The 26,465-nt window shown below is 34.9% G+C and overlaps 1 protein-coding gene across 2 annotated transcripts in view; it reads left to right on the top strand.

The window, feature by feature from the left end:
• AKAP9 (A-kinase anchoring protein 9) overlaps positions 1-26,465 on the top strand; it is a 170,994-nt gene that overhangs the window by 92,033 nt on the left and 52,496 nt on the right. For both annotated transcript variants that reach the window (XM_025378114.1, XM_025378113.1), the window contains exons 17-22: positions 5,978-6,334; positions 8,229-8,453; positions 9,591-9,731; positions 10,195-10,298; positions 12,782-12,987; positions 20,521-20,753. In XM_025378114.1, coding sequence (XP_025233899.1) covers positions 5,978-6,334; positions 8,229-8,453; positions 9,591-9,731; positions 10,195-10,298; positions 12,782-12,987; positions 20,521-20,753 — 1,266 coding nt within the window. The remainder of the gene's footprint in view (positions 1-5,977; positions 6,335-8,228; positions 8,454-9,590; positions 9,732-10,194; positions 10,299-12,781; positions 12,988-20,520; positions 20,754-26,465) is intronic.

Genomic DNA, 26,465 nt, shown 5'->3' with positions numbered 1-26,465 from the left:
GAGCAGTTGCTGGAGTAGTGTCCTTGATTAGATGAGAGGGGATTCCATACCCTGGATGGTTGCCATTAGATAGGAGCATGGCAGTTTATAATAACAGGAAGGAAGGCAAAGAATATTTGGTTTGTTATTCAGGTATCTTTTGAGATGTAGTATTCAGAGCCTGTGAAAGTTCTCTTCTAGTAATTGCTTACATTTTCTCACTAAAACAAGAAGCAAGGTCAACACCTGAGAGAGACAAAGAAAGAGAAGATGTTGGAAGTTTAAGAGGAGGGAAAAGTTCTGTCTAGGGGAAGGAATCAGAAATGGAGTAAACTAGGGAAGTTGAGTTAAATTGCCTGATTCTACCAAGGGCCCATTTTAAAGGTAGTGGTTATGAATTTAAAATGAGACCAATCAGGTTGGTTGGATTTTTTAGACAGTATAGCGAAGGGAAAGGAAAGAGTAACAGGGTAGTTAAGTCTGTTTTTTTTAAGTTTCCAAACCAGAATCCTGTTTTTTTTTTTTTTTGAGACAGAGTCTCACACTGTCACCCAGGCTGTAGTGCAATGGCGTGATCTCTGCTCACTGCAACCTCTCCCTCCCAGGTTTATGTGATTCTCTTTCCTCAGCCTCCCAAGTAGCTGGGATTATAGGCACACACCACCACACCTGGCTAAGTTTTGTATTTTCAGTAGAGATGGGGTTTCACTATGTTGGCCAGACTGGTCTTGAACTCCTGACCTCGAGATCCACCTGCCTCGGCCTCCCAAAGTGCTTGGATTACAGGTGTGAGCCACTGCACCCGGCCCCAAACCAGAATTCTTTTATCTGTCATTTCTTTCTAATCTGAATGCATATACAAAAGAAAGTGATCTGTATGATACCAATTTTTCAAAATTTCAACAGCTTCCTTTGTGTTTTTTGTTGTTCTTTGTTTGTAATCATCTCTGCTGAGGTATAATTTACATAATATGAAATTCACCAATTATAACTGCAAAATTTGGTGAGTTTTAGCAAGTGTTAAAAGTTGGGAAACTGGCCGGGCACGGTGGCTCAAGCCTGTAATCCCAGCACTTTGGGAGGCCGAGACAGGCGGATCACGAGGTCACGAGATCGAGACCATCCTGGCTAACCCGGTGAAACGCCGTCTCTACTAAAAAAATACAAAAAACTAGCTGGGTGAGGTGGTGGGCGCCTGTAGTCCCAGCTACTCGGGAGGCTGAGGCAGGAGAATGGTGTAAACCCGGGAGGCGGAGCTTGCAGTGAGCTGAGATCCAGCCACTGCACTCCAGCCTGGGCAACAGAGCGAGACTCCGTCTCAAAAAAAAAAAAAAGTGAAAAAAAAAAAAAAAAAAAATTGGGAAACTAATACCACAGTCAAGGTATAAAACATTTCAGTCATCCCTAGAAGTTTTCTCATGCCCTCTGGGAGACAACCCCCTCCCTTTATACGTTGCTAGATTCTGTTTGCTAATATTGTGGCAAAGATACTTATGTCTGTGTTCATGAGAAATATTATTTCAAGTTTGGTTTTCTTGTAATGTCTTGGTTTTCATATCAGAATAATGCTGTCCTCCATACAATGTTGAAATATATTGCCTCTTTTATTTTCTGGAGTAATTTACATAGAATTGGTATTATTTCATCCTTAAATATATTTTAGATATGCTGGTGAATGCTACTGGGCCTGGAGTTTTCTTTGTTGAAATATGTGTTTAAGCTATGAATCCAGTTTATCTAATAGATTTAGTTTTATGTTAGTTATCTATTTATTTTTGAATGAGTGTTGGTAGTTTGTATCACTCAAAGAATCGGTCCATTTCCTTTAAGCTGTTGAATTTATATAGGTAAAGTTGTAGTATTCTTTTTTTTTTTTTTTTTTTTTTTTTTTGAGATGGAGTTTCGCTCTTGTCGCTCAGGCTGGGGTGCAGTAGCACAATTTCGGCTCACTACAACCTCTGCCTCTGGATTCAAGTGATTCTCCTGCCTCAGCCTCTCAAGTAGCTGGGATTACAGGCATGCACCACCACACCCAGCTAATTTTTGTGGGTTGTTTTTTTTTCTTCAGTAGAGATGAGGTTACACCATGTTGGCTCTAACTCCTGACCTCAAGTGATCCACCTACCTCGGCCTCCCAAAGTACTGGGATCATGGGTGTTAGCCACCATGCCCCGCCTGTAGTATTCTTTTATTATTTAATGTCTGTGGAATCTGTAGTGTTATCCCTATTTCTCACCTTTTTGTCAGATTGGTTAGAGGTTGATTGTATTAGTATATTAAGGATTCAGCTTTTTGTTTCCTTGTTGTTTTTATTGGTTTTGTTTTTATTTTCAAATGCTACCCATATCTTTTTGATACCCTTTTTCTGCTTGCTTTGGATTTAATTTGCTCTTCTTCTGCTTTCCTAAAGGGAATTTCTTCTTTTCTGATGTGTGCATTTAATGCTATACTCGAAAGCATAGTGTTATACCTTTAAACATTATAGCTTGTAAGTATAGCAATGTTTCCTTATAAGCAACGTTTAAAGCTGCACTCTGCAAATTTTCATTCAATCCAAATATATTATTTCCCCTGTGACTTCCTCTTTGATTCATGGGTTATTTAGAAATGCACTGATTTTCACATTTTTGTGATTTTCAGATAGCTTCCCATGGTTGATTGATTAATTTTTAAGTTTCTTTGTGGTCTGGCAAAATGCCTCATATAATTTCAGTTCTTCTAAATTTGATGCCTAAAATGTGGACTTTTCTGGGTGAATGCTCCATGTGTACTTGAGAAGAGTATGTGTTCTGCTGTTATTTAAATTTCAGATTTCCCTCTGGTGCCATTTTTCTTTAGCCTGAAAACCTTCCCTTAGCATTTATTTTAGAGCAGGTGTGCTGACAATGAGTTCAACATGCAACGAATTTTATGTTGCCTAATTTTGAATTGTACATTAAATGTTTTATATTTTATGTTTTATGTGCTCTGGATGTCATTATAATTCTTTGAAGAATGTGAATTTTTTTTTTTAAAATAGGCAGTCCACCTAGTTAGGTTCAGACTAAAACTCCTGTTTCATCGTACCCATACAAATCACCTAAGTGTTGACTTCCCTCTGCAGTCTCCTAGCCACTGTTTACTCTTCAGAATTCTTCAGCTATTTTGTATTTTGCTCAGAGTTTTAGGTAATCAGTGGGAGAAACAGGCCGTAGTAGGCTTATTTTATGTTGCCCGGAAGCACAGTCTTTGTGTTTTCTTATTCCATAATTCAGATGCAATTATTGCCTTGTAGCATCAGTATTTCAATTTACCCTTTTTTTTTTTTTGGAGACAGAGTCTCGCTCTGTCGCCCAGGCTGGAGTGCAGTGGCCAGATCTCAGCTCACTGCAAGCTCGGCCTCCCAGGTTTACACCATTCTCCTGCCTCAGCCTCCTGAGTAGCTGGGACTACAGGCGCCCGCCACCTCACCCAGCTAGTTTTTTGTTTTTTTTTTTTTTTTTTAGTAGAGACGGGGTTTCACCATGTTAGCCAGGATGGTCTTGATCTCCTGACCTCATGATCCGCCTGTCTCGGCCTCCCAAAGTACTGGGATTACAGGCTTGAGCCACTGCGCCCGGCCACCCACGTATTTTTTTAAGAAGGTTGTTTATGCTCTAATCCTTTTTGCATCTTAGGCCATCGTTTTAGAATCTTATTTCTTTTTGAAGAAAATGTTTTAGAAGTTTTTTTTTACTGATTATCTGTTAGGAGTAAGCTATGTTTTTTAGTTGTCTTTATTTTATTTCTTTATTTTGTTTTTATCCATAAAAGTTTGTTTTGTTGACTATTTGAACCTGGTTAACAGTTATTTTTATGCCAGAACTTTGAAAGTAACTTCCAGTGTTTTCTGATTTCTTGTTTCTGCCGACAAGGTCCTTGTTACTTTGTTGTTCCCATGTGGTTAATACATCTTTTTTTCTTTGGAAACATTTAAGATCTTTTTGATTTTGGTGTTCTCTTTTTTCCTTTTTCTTTTTTTTAAGAGATGGGTTCTGTCAGCAAGGCTGGAGTGCAGTGGTGTGATCATAGCTCACTATAGCCTTGCACTCCTGAGCTCACGCAATCCTCTCACCTTAGTCCCTGGAGTAGCTCACCACACCCAGCTACAGATGTTTTTGTAGAGATGAGGTATTTGTTTTTATTATAATTCATTGATCATCTTGAATCTTGGCAGTGGTGTCTTCTGTAAATATTCTCAGCCATTGTCTCGTGAAATAGTTCATTTCCATTGTTCTCTATTATATCTACCTGGAACTCTAATTAGATGTTGATTGACCATTCTCTATCCTTCATATCTCTGTTCTCTTTCATATTTTTAATCTTTTTTTTCCATGTTACATTTTCAATATATTCAGTATGAAGAGACAGAGGCAAATCAGGTTCAAGACAGGAAATTAAAACAAAACGCAGTCATAAGGTTTTGATCACTAGTTACAGAAGGCTAAAGATATGTTTTGTTAAGTTGTATGATCTAGTTAATTATTTTTAATTATCTTTGTCTTTTGACATTTTGCTGTAATGGGTATGTGTTCCAGATGACATTGCTGTTACCAAACCCTGGTTCTTTCTGAGCTAGCATAGGCACCACCCAGAGGTCCCATTTGGTAGGTGAGATATAGTAGCAGGATTATCTGGGAAGAAGCAGGATGATATGTAGTGTTTAAGGTGCTTGAGCTCTGTATAGACACATTTTGATTCAAATTTCTGCCCTAACATTTATTAAATATGTGATGTCATTCCTAATGTTGCAGCACTTGCATTTTCTCTGCATTGGCTACTGGTATTATAATTATTCCTCTTAAGTCAGTTGTGCATTATACTTCTAGACAGACTCATTTAGATGTGGAATAGTATAATGTTACCTTTTGGAAAGTTAGCTTAGGCAAGACTATAGGATTTTGAACCCCAGCTTTAATGATTTATTTGCTTTGTGTTTTTGAGTCAAATTACTCCAAAGGAGGCTAGCACAGGAACCAGGTGGGAATCAGGACCCCACATAGGTGAATAAGATTCAAGACAGGAAATTAAAACAAAAGTTCAGTTATATTTCCTGGACCAGCAAGGAAAACAAAGAAGGCTGCAGGTCTGTAAGTACAAATATTTCCAATCTCAGGCATACTTTATTCTGGGTTTATTACAACCAGCCTTCCTTCATTACAAATTATCTGTGGAAAAAGGACATAAAGTTATTGATACAGTTGGTTCTCAAAGGTGTAGGGACTTGTCAGAGCCAAAACTGCTAGTCAGAATTCCTAAGTACCTGTCATGGGGTGGGATGGGAGGCTAGAATAAGCAGGGATTCAGGATCATAGTGGTAGTGAAAAGTCAAGTTGGATTATAATGAAATGTTTACTCATATTTACTAGTCATACAAACTAAGTGTTCCACTTCTGGGAATTTGTTTTGAGGAAATATATGCACAATTATATAATTACAAATATTTCATCACATTGGTGTTTAAAATAGTAAAGGAGTGGAATCACTCTAAATGTCCAACATAGAGAATTGATTTAATAAACTTATACTACATGTATGTAATACGAAACTTTGAACCCATCAGAAATTATATAGAAATGTATTTCTATTTCTTAACTTGAAGATATATTTACTATAGTTAAGCTATAAAAACTGGTTACAGTATTAGAATATGATCACATTTTTATAGGAAAATGATATCTGTATCTATTCATATCTATCTCTGTAAAGAAGAATAAGAAGATTTGGGAAAGTATTTACTAAAATGTTTACAGTGATTTTTCTTGGAAGAGAGAAATATAAGGGCTTTTATTTTCTAATTTTTACTGAAAATTTATGGCTATTATAGTAAGAAAACATTTTACTTTTTATTTAAAATGGCAGGCAGTAAAATAAATACTTTGACATTAGATTTATTGTAAAATAGAGAATCTATCTCGGTATTACTTTAAATTCCTGCTGATATTTCTAAATCCTTTATTGTTTGCTTTTATTTCTTTAGGTTATTGTGTCAATGAGTATAGCATTTGCTCAACAAACTGAACTGTCTAGAATATCTGGGGGAAAAGAAAATACTACATCATCAAAGCAAGCACATGCTGTGTGTCAGCAAGAAAAACAGCATTATTTTAATGAAATGAAATTATCACAGGATCAAACTGGTTTTCAGACTTTTGAGACAGTGGATGTGAAATTTAAAGAAGAATTTAAACCACTTAGTAAAGAGTTAGGAGAACATGGAAAGGAAATTTTATTATCAAATAATGATCCCGATGATATACGAGAATCAAAGGACTGTGTACTGACTATTTCAGAAGAAATGTTCTCCAAAGATAAGACATTTATAGTCAGACAGTCTGTAAGTATGCCTCCTTGAACATAAAAAACTTATTTAAAAATTGTGAATTCCTTCACTATGAAAATATTAGCAATCATGCTGCATAATATTTGGAGGAGGAAAATATCAAACTCAGTCTTATGACTCACGTTGTTTTGTTTTGTTTTGTTTTTGAGGCGGAGTCTCACTCTGTCGCCAGGGTGGAGTGCAGTAGCACCATCTCGGCTCACTGCAACCTCCGCCTCCCAGGTTCAAGGGATTCTTCTGCCTCAGCCTCCTGAGTAATTGGGACTACAGGCGCGTGCCACCACATCCAGCTAATTTTTGTATTTTTAGTAGAGACAGGATTTACCACGTTGGCCAGGATGGTCTCAATCTCTTCACCTTGTGATCCACCCTCCTCGGCCTCCCAAAGTGCTGGGATTACAGGCATGAGCCACCGTGCCCGGCCGATTCACACTGTTAATGTGTTTTATTAATTGTAAGATATATGGATAAGTGACTTAATATTAGTATCAAATAAAACAAGTCTGGTTCATAATATTCTTGTTTATCTTAAAGACGTTGTACCTGGTAAAATCCCATTGTAAGTTGTATGCACATTAAGTCTGTTTCAACCAATTCGAGATTAATTATACTACAATTTGGTAATATCTGTGAATAAAAGATTTGCTTAATTAAATATAACAACATTACAAGGAAATAGCTACCTATTTAGGATGACTAAAAGATTTTACTATCTATATCCTAACTATTGATTTCTTTACTTATTTATTAATAGAAGATCTGTTCTGTGTCTATACCTCAACTGTTTAACAGAAAGTAATAAATCCTACTTCTTTTAACATCTGAATTAAATTTTTTAATTAATATTCAGGATAGGTTATGTTTTGTTCAGACTAATATTCAAGTAAATTGCCAACTCCAGGCCAAGTGTGGTGGCTCATGCCTGTAATCTGAGCACTTTGGAAGGCTGAGGCAGGTGGATCACTTGAGGTCAGGAGTTCGAGACCAGCCTAGCCAACATGGTAAAACCCCATTTCTACTAAAAATGCAAAAAGTTAGCTGGGCATGGCAGTGCATGCCTGTAATCCCAGCTATTTGGGAGGCTGAGGCAGAGGAATCACTTGAACTGGGGAGGTGTAGATTGTAGTAGCCAAGATGGTGCCACTGCACTGCAGCCTGGGTGACACCAAGACTCTGTCTCAAAAATAAATAAATAAAATAAAATTACCATCTCTTTGTGGAATGCGAAACTTGTTAGGTGTTCTTGAAGACCTCTTTAATTTACCATCAACTATTCAAAGCAAAATGATTTAAGTAACATCTCTCCAGGAAATGATGTACTCATAGAATGTATTAAGGAATTGACTTCTTATGAGCATGAGACTCTGGAATGTAAAGCTTTTATTTTCAAATAAAATGTATTGAAAATTATTTTTTATCAGTAGTTCTCTGTAGTACTGTGATAACCACTGTGTAAATTAAATGGATAGTTTCTCATGTTTCATACATTTAATTTTAAAATATAAATATTCCATTGATATTATTTACCCGTCATAAAATGTCAAGAGGAATAATGGCATTATAGCTTCATTAAGGGTAGAAGGAATCGTAAGTATCTTAGTTCTTTTTGTTTTCTATTAGAATTAGATTAAGTCTAAACTAATTGATAAATAATTGTTTTGCTTTTGGAAAATAATATATGTAATGATAATAAAGTAGCTTTATGTTGTTTTGGAATTGTAATGAAGAAAAACACCATTTTTAAAAGTATGTTTTTGTTTAATAATAAAATCACACGCTTTATGGCATAAGTAATAGAATTGCTTTCATATTTGTTTAAAATATTAATGCTGACAGATTTTTACAAAATGTGTTATGGCTGAATTTTTTTTTTTCTTTACTCTTGAAGATTCATGATGAGATTTCGGTGTCAAGCATGGATGCTTCTAGACAACTAATGTTGAATGAAGAACAATTGGAAGATATGAGGCAGGAACTTGTACGACAATACCAAGAACATCAACAGGCAACAGAATTGTTAAGGCAGGCACATATGCGACAAATGGAGAGACAGCGAGAAGACCAGGAACAGCTACAAGAAGAGATTAAGAGACTTAATAAACAATTAGCCCAGGTAAGGGTCTTGTAGTCCCTATTCTCTCCCCAGTTTTTTTTTTCCAAACACCAACTTGAACCAGATCCCCAGTAAAAACAACAGTATTTTTTATGTAGCCATAATTTTTTTTTGCCAAAATCTGAATAAACTACATATATTTAGCATCAGGAACACACTCTATACTAACACAGCAGCTTTAGATCTTGTTAGGGACACCTCTGTCAACCTTGGAGTGGGCATTGTCTTTCTGTCATTTTATTTAACTCCTTTTTCAAGCACTGGAAAAGTGGCTACACGGTTGTTGGGTTTTTTTTTTTAAATCTATTAACCATATATAGCAAACGCAGTTTGACATTTTGGAAATAACATTGTGCTGAGGTGCTCCATTATGCAGTTACTATCGTTCAGTTTTACTATATTCATTTATAGTTTTGTGAGTCCACCAATTAGCATCTCAAAATTTTATCTGTCTTTAATCCATCTTTTTAATCATGAATGGAAATCGGAAGTAGTATGCTTCTGGAACTCTTTCCAGGGAAACATCTCTTCTTGATTTGAGAAATGCAAATTTATTTAACATTCTTATCCCTTTCTTGACTAAATTTAAATACTTCTTGGTATTTGGGAGCTGGATTCTTGTCAACTGCTATATAAAATATACTCACAAAATCATTGCAGAAGAGCAAGAAATATTTATGTAGAAGTTCTTATGAAAACAGATTTATTGAATTTAATTTTGAAAACTGAAGCTAAAAAGGAGATAAGAAATAACTAGAGATAACTATTAACATGTATTCTTTTAAATATAAAATAATAGGAAAATTGGGAGCTGAGCATAAAACATAATTTGGAAAATTAACTTTGCTTTTCTTCATTGCATTTTGTGAATTCAGACTTCTTAATTTTCAATGCAAAATTGACAAAAACTAAGTGAACTACACAAATTCCTGAATATTTAGGCTTAATTGGCTTTTTTAAAATATTTTAAATTTTGCATTGATCTTTGTATATACTTTTAACCCCTTATGATGGAATACGAATCATAAGTAGAACCAGGACCTGTTGGTCCCGGGGGTTAAAAGAAATCTGCTTAATATTTCTGCCCTTTTTCTCTGTCGCAAACAATATTCTCTCATGACCTTTTTTCTTATTTAGAGATCCTCCATAGATAATGAAAACCTGGTTTCAGAGAGAGAGAGGGTGCTTTTAGAGGAGCTGGAAGCACTAAAGCAGCTGTCTTTAGCTGGAAGAGAGAAGCTGTGTTGTGAGCTGCGCAACAGCAGTACGCAAACACAGGTAGTATGGACTTTGGCCCACCTAGGAGCAATGGATCAACAATTCAGTAGGATTTGTTTATCTTTGTTGTTGGTATGAGGTGTACTCTTTTATAGGTACTGAGCTTAACATATTTGTGACTGCATACGTGTAAGGTAGGTGGAGTCAAAATGCCTTATATTTCATTTAAGGTAATTTGAATCTGACATTGCTGTTAACAAGAGAACCTAACAAACTTTATTGTTGCACTATAGCATGCATAATTTTAACCCATTAAACTTTTTTATTTATGTCCGAGAATGTTTTATCCTCTTTTGATGACACTAGTCTAAAATATAGTTAAATATTATACCAAACAGTATCAATTTTGTGCACAGAGATTTCTATTTTATCTCATACCCATATAGAAGAATGACATGCTATTTCCAAGATGACAGGTTTTCTTTCTGTCTTCTCCTCTCTTCCTTTATTCAAATTTAAACAGAATGGAAATGAAAACCAAGGAGAAGCTGAAGAACAGACATTTAAAGAAAAGGAATTGGACAGAAAACCTGAACATGTGCCTCCTGAGATTTTGTCTAATGAAAGGTATACAAAATGTGTACTTTTTCAGTGCAAAGTAGATTAAAATGGTTGTTTCAATGTAATAGACTTTGTCCTTATTTTTATCTTGTACATTGATACTTTGTCTTAAAAATCATCATACTATCTGTGTATGAAACATGTCCATATATGTGTAGTATGTAAAGGATTTTCAGTTTTTTATCATTAAATAGATACAATTTTAAAAAAATCATTTCTATATAAATTTTGATTGGATATTAATCACATACTTAACTGTTAATATTAAGGTATTTGGATATTGAAACTTTCTTGATTAATTTTATACTTATATGCCATTTTGTATCCTAAAAACACAGTTCTACTTGTGAACTGTATTCTTTCACTGTATGGACATGTATTCAGTGTAAGCCATCCCCTGCCTTGTTTATTCTGAGAAAAAAATTACCGTTAGTGTAAATATTCTAAACTTCTTTCATGCATTTGCTACGTAACAGATGACAACTTTTAATCCATATCCCAGTCCTATAGAGGGATAAATTAATCACCTGATGTTAGCAAAACTTTTCTTTACTTTGATTTTGTAGAGGTTAATATAGAAATGTAAAATATTAGGTAAGAATAGTTATCCTACATGAGTATTAAAGACTTTAAGCACAATATTTTAAACTTTGTTCAAATGAAAATAATTTCTTTAATTTTAAATTAAAACTAATATTTACTAACTTAATTTCCTCCTTTTCCAATTTCTGTGACTGTCAACCCTCTTGTGTCCTCCTAACCTCCTTCCTCAGCTTGCATGGAGGAATTTGGCCCCTAAGATTTTGGCTTCCCCATTGGATCATCAGTATGGAACGCAGTCAGTATGGAACTCAAACAAGAAAGACAGTGTATGAAAATTAGAGTTACCATGGCAATATAAAATAAACACTTTGTTTATTTTATATTTTTTATCTCTAATTGGTAAATTTTGAAAACTATGCAGTATTTAATTTTTAGGAATTTTTACAGTAAGTGCCAATAAAATGAGTATTTTTTTTTTAACCATCATATTAATCATTTAAGTAGAAATATTTTCACATTATTCTAGTCCTGGGGTTCGGCGCTTAAACAAAACCTCAGAACAAGTTAAGGAAATAAAACCCTTGGCTTCCTACTAAATTATTTTAGTTTTATTTTTAGTATTCTTGATTATATAAGCAGAGAACTTGATCTAGGTGCAAAAATAGAACTGTCTCTTTCACTTGACAAATACTAATGGAAAACTTCTCCATTTATTATCTTGTCTTAAAATAGATATGTCATGTGCCTGTGAAAACAGGTATCCTTTAGCCTGATTGTTGGCAATCTCCTACAGTGTGAAGCTAAAAGATAAAACTATCTTAAGGCAGAAGACCTTTACCGTGAAAATCTTTTATTTAGTCTGCATGTATAAAGTGTGCCTTTGTTGAACTGAGTTGCTAGGACAAGAGAGTTGTTTAGTTTTTAAGAAAATTAATCAGGCAACCTTCTGAATCACCACTTACAGAAATACCTTGCTTCACATGGTAGAATGTTCATGTTAAGCAAAAAAGAGAGTGTACAAAAACACTTTGTTCAGGATGATCTCATTTTTGTTTTTAAAATATGTATATGTTTATAAGAGGCAGGAGGAAAAGTCTAGAAATATAGGTATTAAAATTGTCATAGTTATTGCTGAGGTTTTTTGGTGGGTGGTTTGCAGTATTTTCCAGATTTTTTAAAATAAGGATTACTTTTTAAAAAGAGAGACACCAAATTCATTCTATTTAGTTGAAAACAGGGTTCTTCTACTGACTGAAATGAGTGGTGAGTGTAACTTGAGAAATTTCTGTCTCTGGAGCAGATGTAATAAAAACAGCCTGTGATACTCCCTCTGGTGTTGACAGGTAGTGAAATTTCATTACAGACCTTTTTAAAAACAGATCTCTGCCTAAGTATTACTTTTTGTAATTTAAATATTCAGCTCATTACCATTAACTTGTACAAATACTGCCACATAATTTTTTCTGGTGTGATTTTGAAATTATGTTTTAAAATATGTTTTTATGTTTAACATATAGAAAGATTAAATGTACAAAATACATATGTATAACCATGAGCAGCAAGCTCAATAACTTGCATATGCTTTGGCACTGCCATACTTTTTAAAACTTAAATTTTGTCTCCCAAAATTTTCTCTTAACCTAGTTACTAGCTTAAGACTTTAGTTATTTTTTTCAAGTCAATTAGATATTGTACATTTTGAAAAATGGCATGATTAAGCTGATTGGCCAAAATTTTTCAGACAAAACAAATCATTTTATAATATAGTCACAAATAAAAAACAAGACGCACTTTATTGTAGATGCTATTGGGTATTATTTTAACAAAGAGGATCATCTGTTATTTTTCAAATCAGATATTTTGCTGTGTACTTTTTAGTGGACATAAGCAAAGTGTTTGCTTCAAAAATATTAAACATTTTAATCAATGCTTCTTTATCTATACAGGTATGCACTCCAGAAAGCTAATAACAGACTTTTGAAGATCCTTTTAGAAGTTGTAAAGACAACAGCAGCTGTTGAAGAAACAATTGGTCGCCATGTCCTTGGGATTCTAGATAGATCTAGTAAAAGCCAGTCATCTGCCAGCCTAATTTGGAGGTCAGAAGCAGAGGCATCTGTAAAGTCATGTGTCCATGAGGAACATACAAGAGGTACTAGTTTTCTATGTTGTTGAAACAATTATTTCAACAAATCTTGCTGAGTTCAAGGCATTTTGCCATGTGTGGAAAATATAGAAGAGAAAATAAGTATTTTCCAGCAAATGGACCTTCAAACAGAAATACATTAGAGTGACTCTTCTCCAACACCATTATTGTATAGCATTTGCAAGTGGGTATCATAGAGTTGTCATTATATTTATCCAGGGTTGCCACGGTGCCTACATAAACCAGAATGCTGTTACATTTCTCCACCAATAAAAAAATTTCTGCATCAGCACTCAGGACTCTTACCAGTATCTATGAGGTATGGATGACATCCTGAAACCATCCTATAAATTAAGGAAAGATTAGAAATAAAGACTTTTTAGGAACCTAGCACCAGTTTCACATACCTGTTGAAATGGTTGGAAGAAAGCCTTGATAAGAAACCCAAGGTTTGTTCTTATCTTTGGACTGTTCTCTGCTAGATTCTTTCTTCCTTTTGAAAAAGTGGATTGAAATATTATGCAATGTATATGGATCCAGAGATTAGGTCCTGATATGCCAGAGCTGTCTTTGTAACTCTGTCTTCCTTCAGCTGTGTGGATTCGGCTCTTCTTTCCGTTGCCTTTTTTTTTAAAGACAGTGTCTCGCTCTGTCGCCCAGGCTGGAGTGCAGTGGTGCATTCTAGGCTCACTGCAACCTCTTCCTCCTGGGTTCAAGCATTCTCCTGCCTCAGCCTGTCAAGTAGCTGGGACTACAGGTGCATGCCACCACACCCAGCTAATTTTTGTATTTTTAGTAGAGATGGGATTTTACCATGTTAGCCAGGCTGGTCTTGAATTCCTGACCTAAGGTGATCTGCCTGGCTTGGCCTCCCAAAGTGCTGGGATTACAGGCGTGAGCCACCATGCCTGGCCTCTTCTTTGCATTTCTTCCCATAACATTGCTGAACTCCATTGTCTCTTGTTTTTTCAATTTCTTTTTCCTTGCAGGAGAGGGAAATGAGGAAATCAGAAGCAGGGAAAAGTTTTGTGAGATGGAGAAACATAGGATCTGGACTCCTGGCTCAGATCAAGCTCGCAGTTCACTATCATTCCACACTCAAGCATCTCTCCCAGTTAGAGGCAGACCTAAGATGCCAGTTTTTGTAACTTTTGAAGAGCATTCTGTTTGTTAAATTTCATGTGGAGAAATGAGAAGAAATTATCCCATTTATGGAAGGTTTGCCTAATTATAAGTTAGCCAGTAGTGTGTTTCTAAGTACAGAGAAAAACTTGATTTGGAATTGCAAATAAAACTGATTTTTAAACACCTCAGTTGAGTTCAAAGATAGTTTTAAAAATTGCTTTTGGTAAATTAAAAGCTGAAATAATACTGAATTTTAAACCTTGCTTTCAAATTCACTCTTTTCAAACTTGGTAGAATTTTTCGAATTAACTTCACTCTTAGTTAAGCTCTCAATCACGGCTATTTTATTTCTGCATATGGATCTTTATAGAGAAGAATTAGGTAACATTTTCTTAGTCTGGTAAAAGTGTTTATCAAATTATGCTTTTTAAAAAACAATTATTTCACAAGCTTATTTCACTTAACCATTTAGGGAGGGATTTTGCAGTTCTACTGGTAAGACCTAGAGACCAGGTTGACTGCCATATTCAAAAGATACTCTGAGAATGTTCTGTGCATTACAGATGTATTTTGTGCTTTTGTTGTTGTTGTTAGTAGTTCTCTTAGATACTTCTCAACATGGCTGCCAAAATATTCAGCAGACAACATGCCTTGAAAGACAGTGAACTTACTTCCAGAGCACTGTCTCCATAAAAAGGAATAAACTGATAATTTAACTCAAGCACAGAGGATTATATTTATGTTCATTTTCCATGAGAAAGCAGACCTAAAAAGACTTCTGATCAACTAGCCTATTTTCTTGCATAAGTGTATCTCAATCTTCCAACACAGGTGAAATATGTATATCCTATTTTAAGATACAGTAATGGTTTTCTTTCTTTTTTTCTTTTTTCTTTTGAGTCTCTCTGTGTTGCCTAGGCTGGAGAGCAGTGGCTCAATCTCTGCTAACTGCAACCTCCACCTCCGGGTTCGAGTGATTCTCCTGCCGCAGCCTCCCAAGTAGCTGGGATTACAGGTGTCTGCCGCCATGCCTGGCTAATATTTTTGTATTTTTAGTAGAGACAGGGTTTTACTGTGTTGGCCAGGCTGGTTTCGAACTCCTGACCTCAAGTGATCCACCAGCCTCGACCTCCCAGAGTGCTAGAATTACAGGCGTGAGCCACTGCAACTGACCATAGTTTTCAATTATAAGCAATTTTATGAGTTTAATTCTACAGACATTTGCTGAACTATTTCTCTACGCTTTTAGCTTTACAGTAATTCATAGTCTAATGAAGAAGTCATTGCTATTCTGATTCAAAGCAAAATAGTCATAATACTTAATATTTTGCCTAAAACCACTACATATATTTGTATTAACTACACCCTTTAAAATTTTAGTTAACTGTTGGCCAATTCTGAAAGAATAATATTGAGATAAGAGGAAAAACTAAATCCAGAGTTAAGAAATATAGTGTGTAGAATATTGTAGCAGAGATAATTTTGCTAGGATTAGTATCATTGGTTATATTTACTTTCCATTTAGTTAACTCCATCTTACTGTTTTTATGTTTAGCAGCAGTGTCTTACTAATAAAATTAGAATAACCACTGATATCACTGGGGGACACTTAATGGATCCATCTTGCATCTTTGAGGATATATTGAGTTATTAGAATTTATAATTTAAAACTTTTTTTATAAACTTGAAAGAAAATACTGGCTTTAAAATATTATCACTGTGCTCCATATGTAAGAATTTTTTCTGATATTCCTTCATAAATATAATGGAAGCATTATTTTTTAAAATGAAATACACTTTTGAAAGATTTATGTTTTTTACTATAACAAAAATTTAAATCAATCTAATTGCGAAGCAACTTTTGCTTTTCAGTTTTCATATATGACTTTTTGTTGTAACACTTGTGATGTATTTTCAGCCTTCAAGTCTGAACATGTTTTGATTTTAAACATGTATGGACTTGTTAACACTCAAAAAATTAAGGAATAAAGTTGCTAATATTTGCTTCTTCATAAGAGTAACCTACTTTATGAAATTAAAGGGAAATTTTGAGCTAACATAAAATCACTTAAACCTGAATGAATATTAGATCAGTTCATAGAAATGAATTCCCCAGGTTGTGTTGAAAAAAAATTTCCTTCAGGTGTTCGCTGTGATGATTCAGTGGTTTTATGCTCACCTCTCCCATAGGAGGCCAGGGATGGAATCTTATCTGCTGCTGCCTCCTTTTGGAGAAATGAGTTCTTACAGAAAGAATGCTAGGGGCTGAGAGTCATGGCTCACGCCTGTAATCCCAACACTTTGGGAGGCCAAGGCAGGCAGATGACCTGAAGTCAGGAGTTCAAGACCAGCCTGGCCAACAGGGTGAAACCCCATCTCTGCTTAAAATATGAAAATTAGCCAGGTGTGGCGGCACACGCCTGTAATCCCAACTACTCATGAGGCTGAAGCAGGAGAATGCTTGAACCCAGGGGTGGAGGTTGCAGTGAGCCGAGATCGCACCACTGCACTAATCAGAAGGCCTTGTTTCTTTTCTAGCCCACTGTGATACTTGGCAAACCTGTTAAGTCTCCCAGGGCTTCAGTACAGTTTTCTCAACTGTCAGATACCAGGGTCAGACTAGAGCCTAGTGGTTTCCATTGGAGCCATAGAAGAGAGCCTTTGGGGCAGAGAAGGCTTTATTAAATTGCCTATCCTGCTTTAACCTGAGGAATTTATTGTTGTCTGTCAGGGAATGAATATGATATAATTCATAAAGTTAATAACTAAAGGACTTTAATAACCATCATTTACTATGTTTAAGACATACATCCAAGAGGTTCACCACTTTGAAATGATTCTATTTACCAAAGTGGACATTCTAAGATTGTTATTGGCATCTTGTGACATTCCCCTGCTAATCTATATTATCCTCTGAATTTTTCCCTCCAAGACTAGTTGTTAAAGTCTTTCTCATTTTTCTATTTTATAGGATTTTTTTTTTTAATTCACTTTTTTCTTGGAACATATTCAGATTATTTCAGATGGTTTATACCTTCAAAATGTTATTAAGAAAATACCTTAAGCTAGTTGACATCTTCACCTTTTCTAGGTACTTTAATGTCTGTTTTTAAAAATTAGCCATTTCAAGAAGCTAACATTCAAAGACCTTTTATAAGTTGCTCTCATGCACTCTCTATATTTTGTGGTTGAGATTTGTTCCCATCTGATACACAATACCTTCAGTCTTTTCCTCATGTTGATTCCTTCTCTATAGCCCAAAACATTAGACTATCTTCATACTGCCTTAAAACTGTAAGAAGTGTTGGATTTTTCTCACCTTTTTTCCCTGCTCAAGGTAAATTTAAGCAAACTTTTCTTTCTTTTTTTTTTTTTTTTTTTTTTTTTTGAGACGGAGTTTTGCTCTGTTGCCCAGGCAGGAGTGCAATGGTGCAATCTTGGCTTACTGCAAGCTCCACCTCCCGTGCCACCATGCACAGCTAATTTTTGTATTTTTTAGTAGAGATGGAGTTTGGTCATATTGGTCAGGCTGGTGTTGAACTCCTGACCTCGTTATCCGCCTGCCTCGGCCTCCCAAAGTGCTGGGATTATAGGCGTGAGACACCGCACCCAGATGATTTGACAACTGGGAGGTCAGTGTTGTCCTTTGAGAGAGCAGCTTTGGTACTGCAGGAATAGAAATCAAGGCTGGTGAACACAGGAGTCTCCATAGCAGTTTCTCAGTCCTTGTCCTGTTTATCTTTCTAGACAAATAATGTTACTAAAGTGTCTTGAAGCTGTCCTTTTTTGTCTGCTGGAACATCTCTTTCCTGCCTCTCTCTGATATTTTTTAACACAGGTTCTTTTGTTAGATTATGATATACAGAGGCTTCAACTTTGCCTTCCTTCTCTCACTAAATATTACTCCTAAGACAGATGTATCTACTTCCAAGGTTTCAACTCTCACCTTTCTACAAATGACTCCTAAGTCATTGCAGACCCAAAATTCCAACAGTTGACTCATCTCCACAAATCCCATTAACACTTCAGACTAATCATTTTTCATCCCTACTCTGTATACTTTCTCCTGATTTCTTAGTATTTTTCTTAATGATTTCTCTGTCACCTAAGAATCATCAAAGCTGGAAGCCCAGAGTCATCTTATACATAATCTTCTTTCCTTGTCTTCTTCTACATTGTCTTCTCCAACCTGTGCTCTTTCTCAACACCACCGCCCACCACCCATCATCTTAGTTCATGTCTTTATCCCTTCTCATCTAGACAATTGAAATAACCTGTAACCAATTTTTTCTCCTTCTTTAACTTACCTCTGCATTGCTACAGTTTGTTTCCTGATTCACATATTTGATATTATCTTCTTGTTCAAAATATGATTTACTCTTTCCATTTGTTTATAGCAAAACCCCTAAGGTTCCTATAAAATTTAAGACCATTTACAACTTGAATCCAGCTTACTTTCCAGCTCCCTTCTTTTAGCTCTCTCACCTACCTCACCACCACTTCACCATGTCCCTTTGCCCTAAAAAGCCTAGAGTTCCCATCATATCGCACTGTTCCCTTTGCCTCACATTTCTGTACCCATGAGAAAGAAAATGTTACTAGAATGTATTTAATTTTTCACATAAAGATGCTATAAATTCCAAGATTATCTTGCACTTCTAAATATTTTCAAGGCATTCAATTTTGAGCACATGGAGTACTATAAATAAGTAACAGTGTAGCTGATGTGTTTTTTACTTTGGGGAATAAAAACACAAAGTGAAAGTTGTATTTACTGTTACCTAAAAAATTAGATAAACCTATATATAATGGCAGAGATTTAAAATCATGCCCTAAAATGCAATTTTGGGCTCTACAGCCAGTGACTTACAAAGAGGACGTGCTTAGTGAATATTGAATCGTGCTGAATTCAGATCTTGCATCTGAAGCTGTATCTGATGTCATTACTACATAGATTAAGAAAACTCAATATGGCACTAGCTACTTTAGCAAGACAAGTTCTAGTAAGTAGAACAGGTCAAAAGTACTTAATAGTGGTTAAGAAACAAAAATATTAACAGTTGTTTTCATATATGAAAGTACAAATCACAAAAATTAAATACTAATATACCTGAAATAAGCAAAAAACAAAACAAAACAAAAGCAGGATCATGTAGGAATTCAGCGTAGAATCATTTCTACTATACAACTTGCATACAACCAAAGGGATAATTAAGATGCATACGCATTCAAGCTTTGAAAATGCCAAACAGCAACCCATGAAAATATCGAAATTAGCTCAGTCGAGAGAGTGGAATAGCACATTGTACTTCAAACTCAGTACATATTAGCAATATAAGGAGGTTACCTGACTCCTAGTTTCACTTATGGCTTCTAGGAGTTTTTCAACTGCTGCTTGTAGTTGAGAGCTAATGTGTCAAACTGAGTGCTTATTCCAAGCACTTGGTACCTGAAGATTTCCTCTGCTTTAATTTGTTAACTGTGTACACTTACTGATAACATATATGTACTACATGCAATAAAAGAATAGGTAATGCTTCTTCAGGAAACTTCACTGTTGGGTTGTAACATCTGCCACAAATGAGTATTTAATGTCAGTGGTGAATAGCCTGTGCTTTTATTATAGCTTAGAGAAAACACTTGGAAAGCTTATCTTCTACCCATGCAAACTCATTTTTTTTACATAAGAAATAAGAATAGTGTGGGTAATGTAGATAACAATGTCCATAATTAAATTAGAACTGCTTGTCAGCCTAATCTTATCCCAGTATTCCTCTTTAAAAAGTAGCAAGCAACAAAATGGTCTTAGTTCCTTTTACTGTGTAGCCAGAGCAGATTATATTGCCCAGTGTCGGCTCAAAAGTTAGTCATCACCAGACAAATTCAAGCACTTATTTCTATCCTGTAATCCCAATGTAGGCTCAAAAGTCAGTCTGCTCCCGACAGATTCAAGCACTTATTTCTATCCCTCTGTACACTTGGAATGGCCTACTGCACAATGCTTCTCTTTTCTTGTGATTGTTTATGTGTTTCCTCATTACATTGTAAAGTCGTCAAGGGTTGGAGCCAGATCTTGTCACCTATATGTCCCTATTACTTAGCAAACTCTGCACGGTGGGCATGTAGTAAATTTCTGTTGATAGGCATCTCAGAAATTTTTATCAAAGAAAAAAATACTGAATTACCCAGATAATTTCTGCAAATTCCTATTAGCACAACATTTCTCATTCTTTTGCTTGGTTATTGAATAATATTATATCCTATATTTGCATATTTTATTTGTTTGGTTGCAGTGTTATTTTAAAAGACCTTACAATTTCCATGATTTCCAGTGTTACTTTGATTTTGTTTTATAACTTTAAAAAAGTATGATTATTATAATTAATTTATGCCTTTAAAATACTGTTATTCTAGTTACAGATGAATCCATTCCCTCTTATTCTGGAAGTGATATGCCAAGAAATGACATTAATATGTGGTCAAAAGTAACTGAGGAAGGAACAGAGCTGTCACAACGACTCGTGAGGAGTGGTTTTGCTGGAACTGAAATAGACCCTGAAAATGAAGAACTTGTGCTGAACATTAGCTCTCGACTACAAGCAGCAGTTGAAAAACTCCTAGAAGCCATAAGTGAAACTAGCAGTCAGGTAACCTCCTTATATTGCTAATATGTACTGAGTTTGAAGTACAATGTGCTATCCCACTCTCTCGACTGAGCTAATTTCGATATTTTCATGGGTTGCTGTTTGGCATTTTCAAAGCTTGAATGCGTATGCATCTTAATTATCCCTTTGGTTGTATGCAAGTTGTATAGTAGAAATGATTCTACACTGAATTCCTACATGATCCTGCTTTTGTTTTGTTTTGGTTTTTGCTTATTTCGGGTATATTAGTATTTAATTTTTGTGATTTGTACTTTCATATATGAAAACAACTGTTAATACTTTTTGTTTCTTAACCACTATTAAGTACTTTTGGCCTGGATCTTGGCCAGTATTAATGCTGTTGCTACTACTTGATACCATTGTAAATTATGAGCAGTTTAGTTAATGCAACATAGTATTTGTCTTTTGAGGAGCAACGTGAAAAATGTTAAATAAATCAAAAATGGTCAGTGGTTCCAATAGGCTACTTGTTTTTAACAGGCTATTAGAGAGAAACTTCTCCAAAATTTGTTAATGCTGCCAATAGTCAAGCGTGTGGGCTCCGCCTGAAACATTCACTTCCCCAGGCCAAGACCACAGCTCATAGCAGCTGTCTGCTTATGTGACCAGGTAGTGAAGTACAGTAGGAGTCTGACCATGGCATTTTCCAGATTTTTCCCAATTTGTTAAATACTAAATCCACACTGTGTTATTTAGCTTCTACTGTATTGTTGTAATTTAAATATCACTGAATGGATCACAAAAGCTTTGTGTAGAGCAGTAACCCTACAGCAGAGACTTTTCAAAGTGCAGCCCTTAACCAGCAATATCAACATCACCTGGTGATATGTTCAATATATAAATTCTTAGGCCCCACCCCAGACCTACTGAAATTGGGGGCCCAGCAACCTGTGTTTTTAATAAGTCCTTTATATGATTCTGATTCACACTAAAGTTTGAGAACCACTAATCTGTGGATTATTAGTATAATGTTCACGTTGTTCTCTGGCTTAATTTTGAAGTACTGTACTAACATCTTTTATATAAAATGTTAAACTAATTGTTGACATTAGGTATAATAAGTTATAAAAATCAGATATTTCTTAAGTAAATAATATTTTTCAGCATTTCGAATAGGAGTTTTAAAAACTTTCTTTTAAACTAATTTCAGTTCGGTTTTTAATCTTCCATGGATAGATGCTTAAAGCCATTGATTTCTTCAGAATAGTCTCATTAATTAATAACTAAAATTATCTTGAACCTGATGAATATTTTTAACGGATTGACACAGAATAATGTGTAATATCTTTGTGAAATAACTTATATTCCACTTTCCTCTTCAACATGTCATTATTTGGTTCTACTTTATAATAGTATACTTCCCTTTAACTTTCTTTTTTTTTTTTTCACTTATTATAACAAAATGTAAAACAGCTGGGAGGCATGCTGTGGTATCTTTGTGTTTTCAGTGAAAGAGAAATTCAGGAAAATAGCTTTGTACAGAATACTCTGAGACCAGAGAAGAGAGCAGCATCTGACATATTAGAGTATACTGGGGACCAAGTAAAGTTTACTGTGGGACTTGATGCTTAAGATGAGTCATTCAGTGGCAAAATTTTTGAATATTAGGGCACTGGACAAGAATCTGCCTTATAGGCTGATTGGCTGATTTCATAATGTGTATTATAGGAGTTATTTACTTTAGATATTTTATTTGAGGGGTAACTTGCCCAGTGGTATGTCCAAGTCCATATTATAATACATTTATTGCAATGGTTTTACCTCTCTTTTGCTTGGACAGGCTACCATACAATCAGGCTTATATTTACTTTATTGTTAGGTTCCTACTGGTTGGGATAGCTTTCATGATAGTATTAAAAAGAATGCTTAAGAGACTGCTGTAAGGCCCTTAGAGAGGTAATCTCTTTAACACAATCCTTATTCAGTAGTCTCTTTGTGGTTCTGCAGAAATGTTATCTTTGAGAGTATGGTTTCACAGATTCTAGACTCCTGGATCAGGTAGAAATCAAAACCATTCTCTTCTTTGGGAATAGTTTTTCAGCAATTAAAGTTTTCCAGAATCCAGAAGTATTATTTAGAGCCATAGGAGGTTATTTACCAAGAGATTCCCCTAGGCCTTGGAAGAAATTAATGGATATGTAATTTATTCCCATGGTGTGATTTTCACTATAAGAAATTTTCATGGGCTTCCTAATACTTGTTTTTAAGAATTACAACATCAAAGCTACATGCTTCTATATTTTCTCAAGAAAAGGAATCTGAGGATGAAACAGTAGTATAACTTAAGATTTTGTTTTGTCATTGTTGTGTTTGAAACATAACTGTAATCAAAATACTGAAACACATTTTGCCTTCAAGTATTGTCCCCAGTATGCTCAGCATTGGTCCAGGCTCCGTCAGGGTAATGTTTACAGGTTATAGGCCCTCTGTGAAATAACTTAGAAAAATAGGGAACAAATCAAAGTCCAAAAGAGAGCAACAAAAGTGTTTTACAGTTTGAAGAAAATAATTTATGAAGAAAGGTGGTTAAATGGTTTGACATTATTTGATTTAAGTAAAGCTATTTTGTTTAGGAAACAACTCTATGCTGCAAATTAATAGCCTTCAAATATACATTAAAATCTCAATTATCTGAAACCCAGGGATAATAAGCTAGTCTGGATAATTAAAAGTGTGTTCTTCTAAGTCATATTATAACTATCTTTGATTGCAAGAAGTTTTATATGCTTTCTAAAACAGAGGGGAAGCAAGATAGAATATAATTTGAATTATTCTAATTCAGTCACCTTTCTGAATATCAATTAATATATCATCAGTTAATATTACTGTTGTTACAAGGGCTGTATGCCACTATCCTGAATCACCTTTCTTTAATACTGCTTTTTTGAGTCTTTTTTGCCCTAATTTTACTCTATTTTCTTTGTGTAAGCTTCTTACCTTGACCTGTGTTCCTAATATAACTACTTACTTACAGGTTTTTGTTTTACATGGATGGAAGCAAGTTTTACATGCTTCCAAAAATGGGTGAAACAATAGACTATAATTTCAATTATTTTAGTTCCAGGTCATCTTTATGAACATGAATTAATATAATATTCCATCAGTTAATATACTGTTATGAGGACTCTTTGCCCTATACTGTGATCATCTTAATCTGTTACTTTTTTTGGTCCATTTTTCTCAGTAATTTCTCTCTCGTATCTTTGTAGTTAGTTCTTATCCTGACCTAAATGTTACTGTTTATAAAGGGCTATTTCTTACTTACAGATTTTGTTTTTGCTTCAAATAAGAGAATTTGGATATCAGATTATCAAAACAAACTGTAGTTTGCAGAGGGAGCAGGGAAAGAGTATTTTAAGAGGTATTTGATAGGCTAAGCGTGGGTCCCCACAGTTCATAAAGCTGAGCAGCTGGGATATTGACAACTTCTATCTGCCAAAGCCCCACTAAAGTCACATTTAGCTGCAGCAGTGATAAGATTAGTCCTCTATCTTGTATAGGTGTTTATTAGGGTTTCTTATGCAACCCTCCAGTTAGCCTGTGAACGTGCTTTGTTAAAACACCTTCACAGACTAACTGGAGGGTCTCATAAGAAAGCCTAATAAAAAAAGTTTATTGCCTAGTCCAGACTTGTAAGAGGCAGCTGCCCCTCCACAGGAAATACAATCCATTTCCCTGTAAATTCTGGCTTTCTGTAGAAAATGTAGTTTTCTCTGCCCTAATTATTAGCCTACCTACCGTGAAATGGTTTGAGTACTGGCTTACACAACTTTATAGTGTGAGTCACTGTAGAATGGATTTGTGTTGGTATTACCTGCCTTCTTTAGCATGCATTTTTCCATTTAAATAAAGGCTTTGTGTATTTAGGATATTTAGTTACTGGATAGAAAAACACCAAAATGAGGGCTTTTTCCTTTCTTTAAAACAACTTTCATTATTGAAAATCTTTTAATATTAAAAAGTAAGTTGTTGATCTAAAATTCTGAGTGGCTTACTTATTCACCATTGCCCAGGTTTCTGGAGCTACCCAGAGGCTATTATATATAACTTGGGCTTTTAAAGTTTAGTCAGGGTTCATAGGATACCTTAAGTGGTATAGTTTTCAACTATTATATACAGTGCAGCTTTAAAAAGAATTTTTTCCTTAACATGTACTCCATAAACAATATGAAAATAGGTTATAACTGAAATGTCTATATTTAGTTTTAGTGGCTGCTTGAAAGATGAGTAATATTTCTAAGAAAATAGCAAAAGTAAGTTTTTAATTTTCCAGAAATAATTATGGTTATTTTATATACTTGAATAACTTATTACTACTAATGTGGACTCCAACATAATTAATTTCACATTTTTAAATTAAAGCAATTTTTTAATGGAATGGAAAAACACCAGCTTATCTTACAGACGTGATAAACTTGTCTAAATGCCCTTTCAAAGTCGTGACGTGGAACTTGGATCCTGTCTGGCAGGCTTTTTTGTGGGCGTATTAATTCACATTCCACCTGTCAGTGTACCTATAGGTAAAGACATTAAACCACACCCTCTGTTCTGACCTTTTCCTCAGGGGACACTGACTAGAATCCTTTGGCTCAGCATGAGAGGCTACTTGAATAGCTCAGTTCAAAAGAGCTTTTCCTTTTGAATAGAATGAAGCAGCAAGAGCAAGGGAAATAATGTTGCAACTGGATTTCTCAAGACTGCTACTATGGAGATTTCAAACTTGACCTTCCCTGCCAGGTTCTGCTTTGAAGGCTTACTTATTACTACAGACATCGTTGATACTAAAAGCAGTTTTATTGCTCATCTAATTAGATGTTTATATTTTTATTCTTCTCTTCAAGGACTTAGTTATGCTAGTTGAAAAGGTGTTTTTGTTTGCTTGCTTTTTGTTTTTTGGTTTTTTTGGTTTTTGTTTTAGTTTGGGTTTTTTTGAGGGGGGATGAAGATTGATAAGAGACCTAAGTTTTTTTAGATTTTTAGTTTTTTTCCTGGACTTTCCCTTCCTTTTATTGTGCAGTTGTATGAATTAATTGTATAATGTTTATTTGGTAGTGCTAAAAAAGGAAATTTTTATACTGCGATGATAGATCTTGATAAACTAAAAAGAACTTTTTAATGTACTAGAAAACTGATAAAGCAAATTAGGAAGCTTGGCAGCTATATCTTCTGAGATGGATTCTTATAGCACCTATTTGGCAACTGTCAAACTCAGTGGCTCATGGTTAGAAGAGCAAGATGAAGACATTTATGAGGTTGAGTCTCGCGTGCCTTTACCACATCCTTTTCCTCTATGTGAACATTTGGATGAAAATAACTCAGTAATTGTTAATACTTCTATTTTCCATATTATTCATAAAAGAAACGGACATATATTAAAGCTTATTTCTAAAATTTCACTGCCTACCCCTCCTTATTCAGTAAGTATAAAAAATATTCATTTAAACACTATAATGAGAAATTAAATTTTCAGTGTCTATATTAATGCTAAATGGGATAGAACCTTGTTTGATGTGTTACTATTCATTCATCCTAGATGTATTTAAGGGCTAAATTTGGTCTGAGTTCCAACTTGGCTATGTTTTTAATTACAGAAAGCAGAATGAGATAATATTACATTTCTCCAATGCCAGGCAGGTTGTTTAAAAAGATCTTGCTTTTCCTTAAGATTCTTGCTTTTGTATGTTTGTGATGCCC

The sequence above is a fragment of the Theropithecus gelada genome, chromosome 3 (assembly GCF_003255815.1).
Source record: "Theropithecus gelada isolate Dixy chromosome 3, Tgel_1.0, whole genome shotgun sequence".
NCBI classification, from domain to species: Eukaryota; Metazoa; Chordata; class Mammalia; order Primates; family Cercopithecidae; genus Theropithecus; species Theropithecus gelada.
Note: the sequence above shows the minus strand (reverse complement) of the source record. Positions and strands in the feature narration are given on the sequence as shown.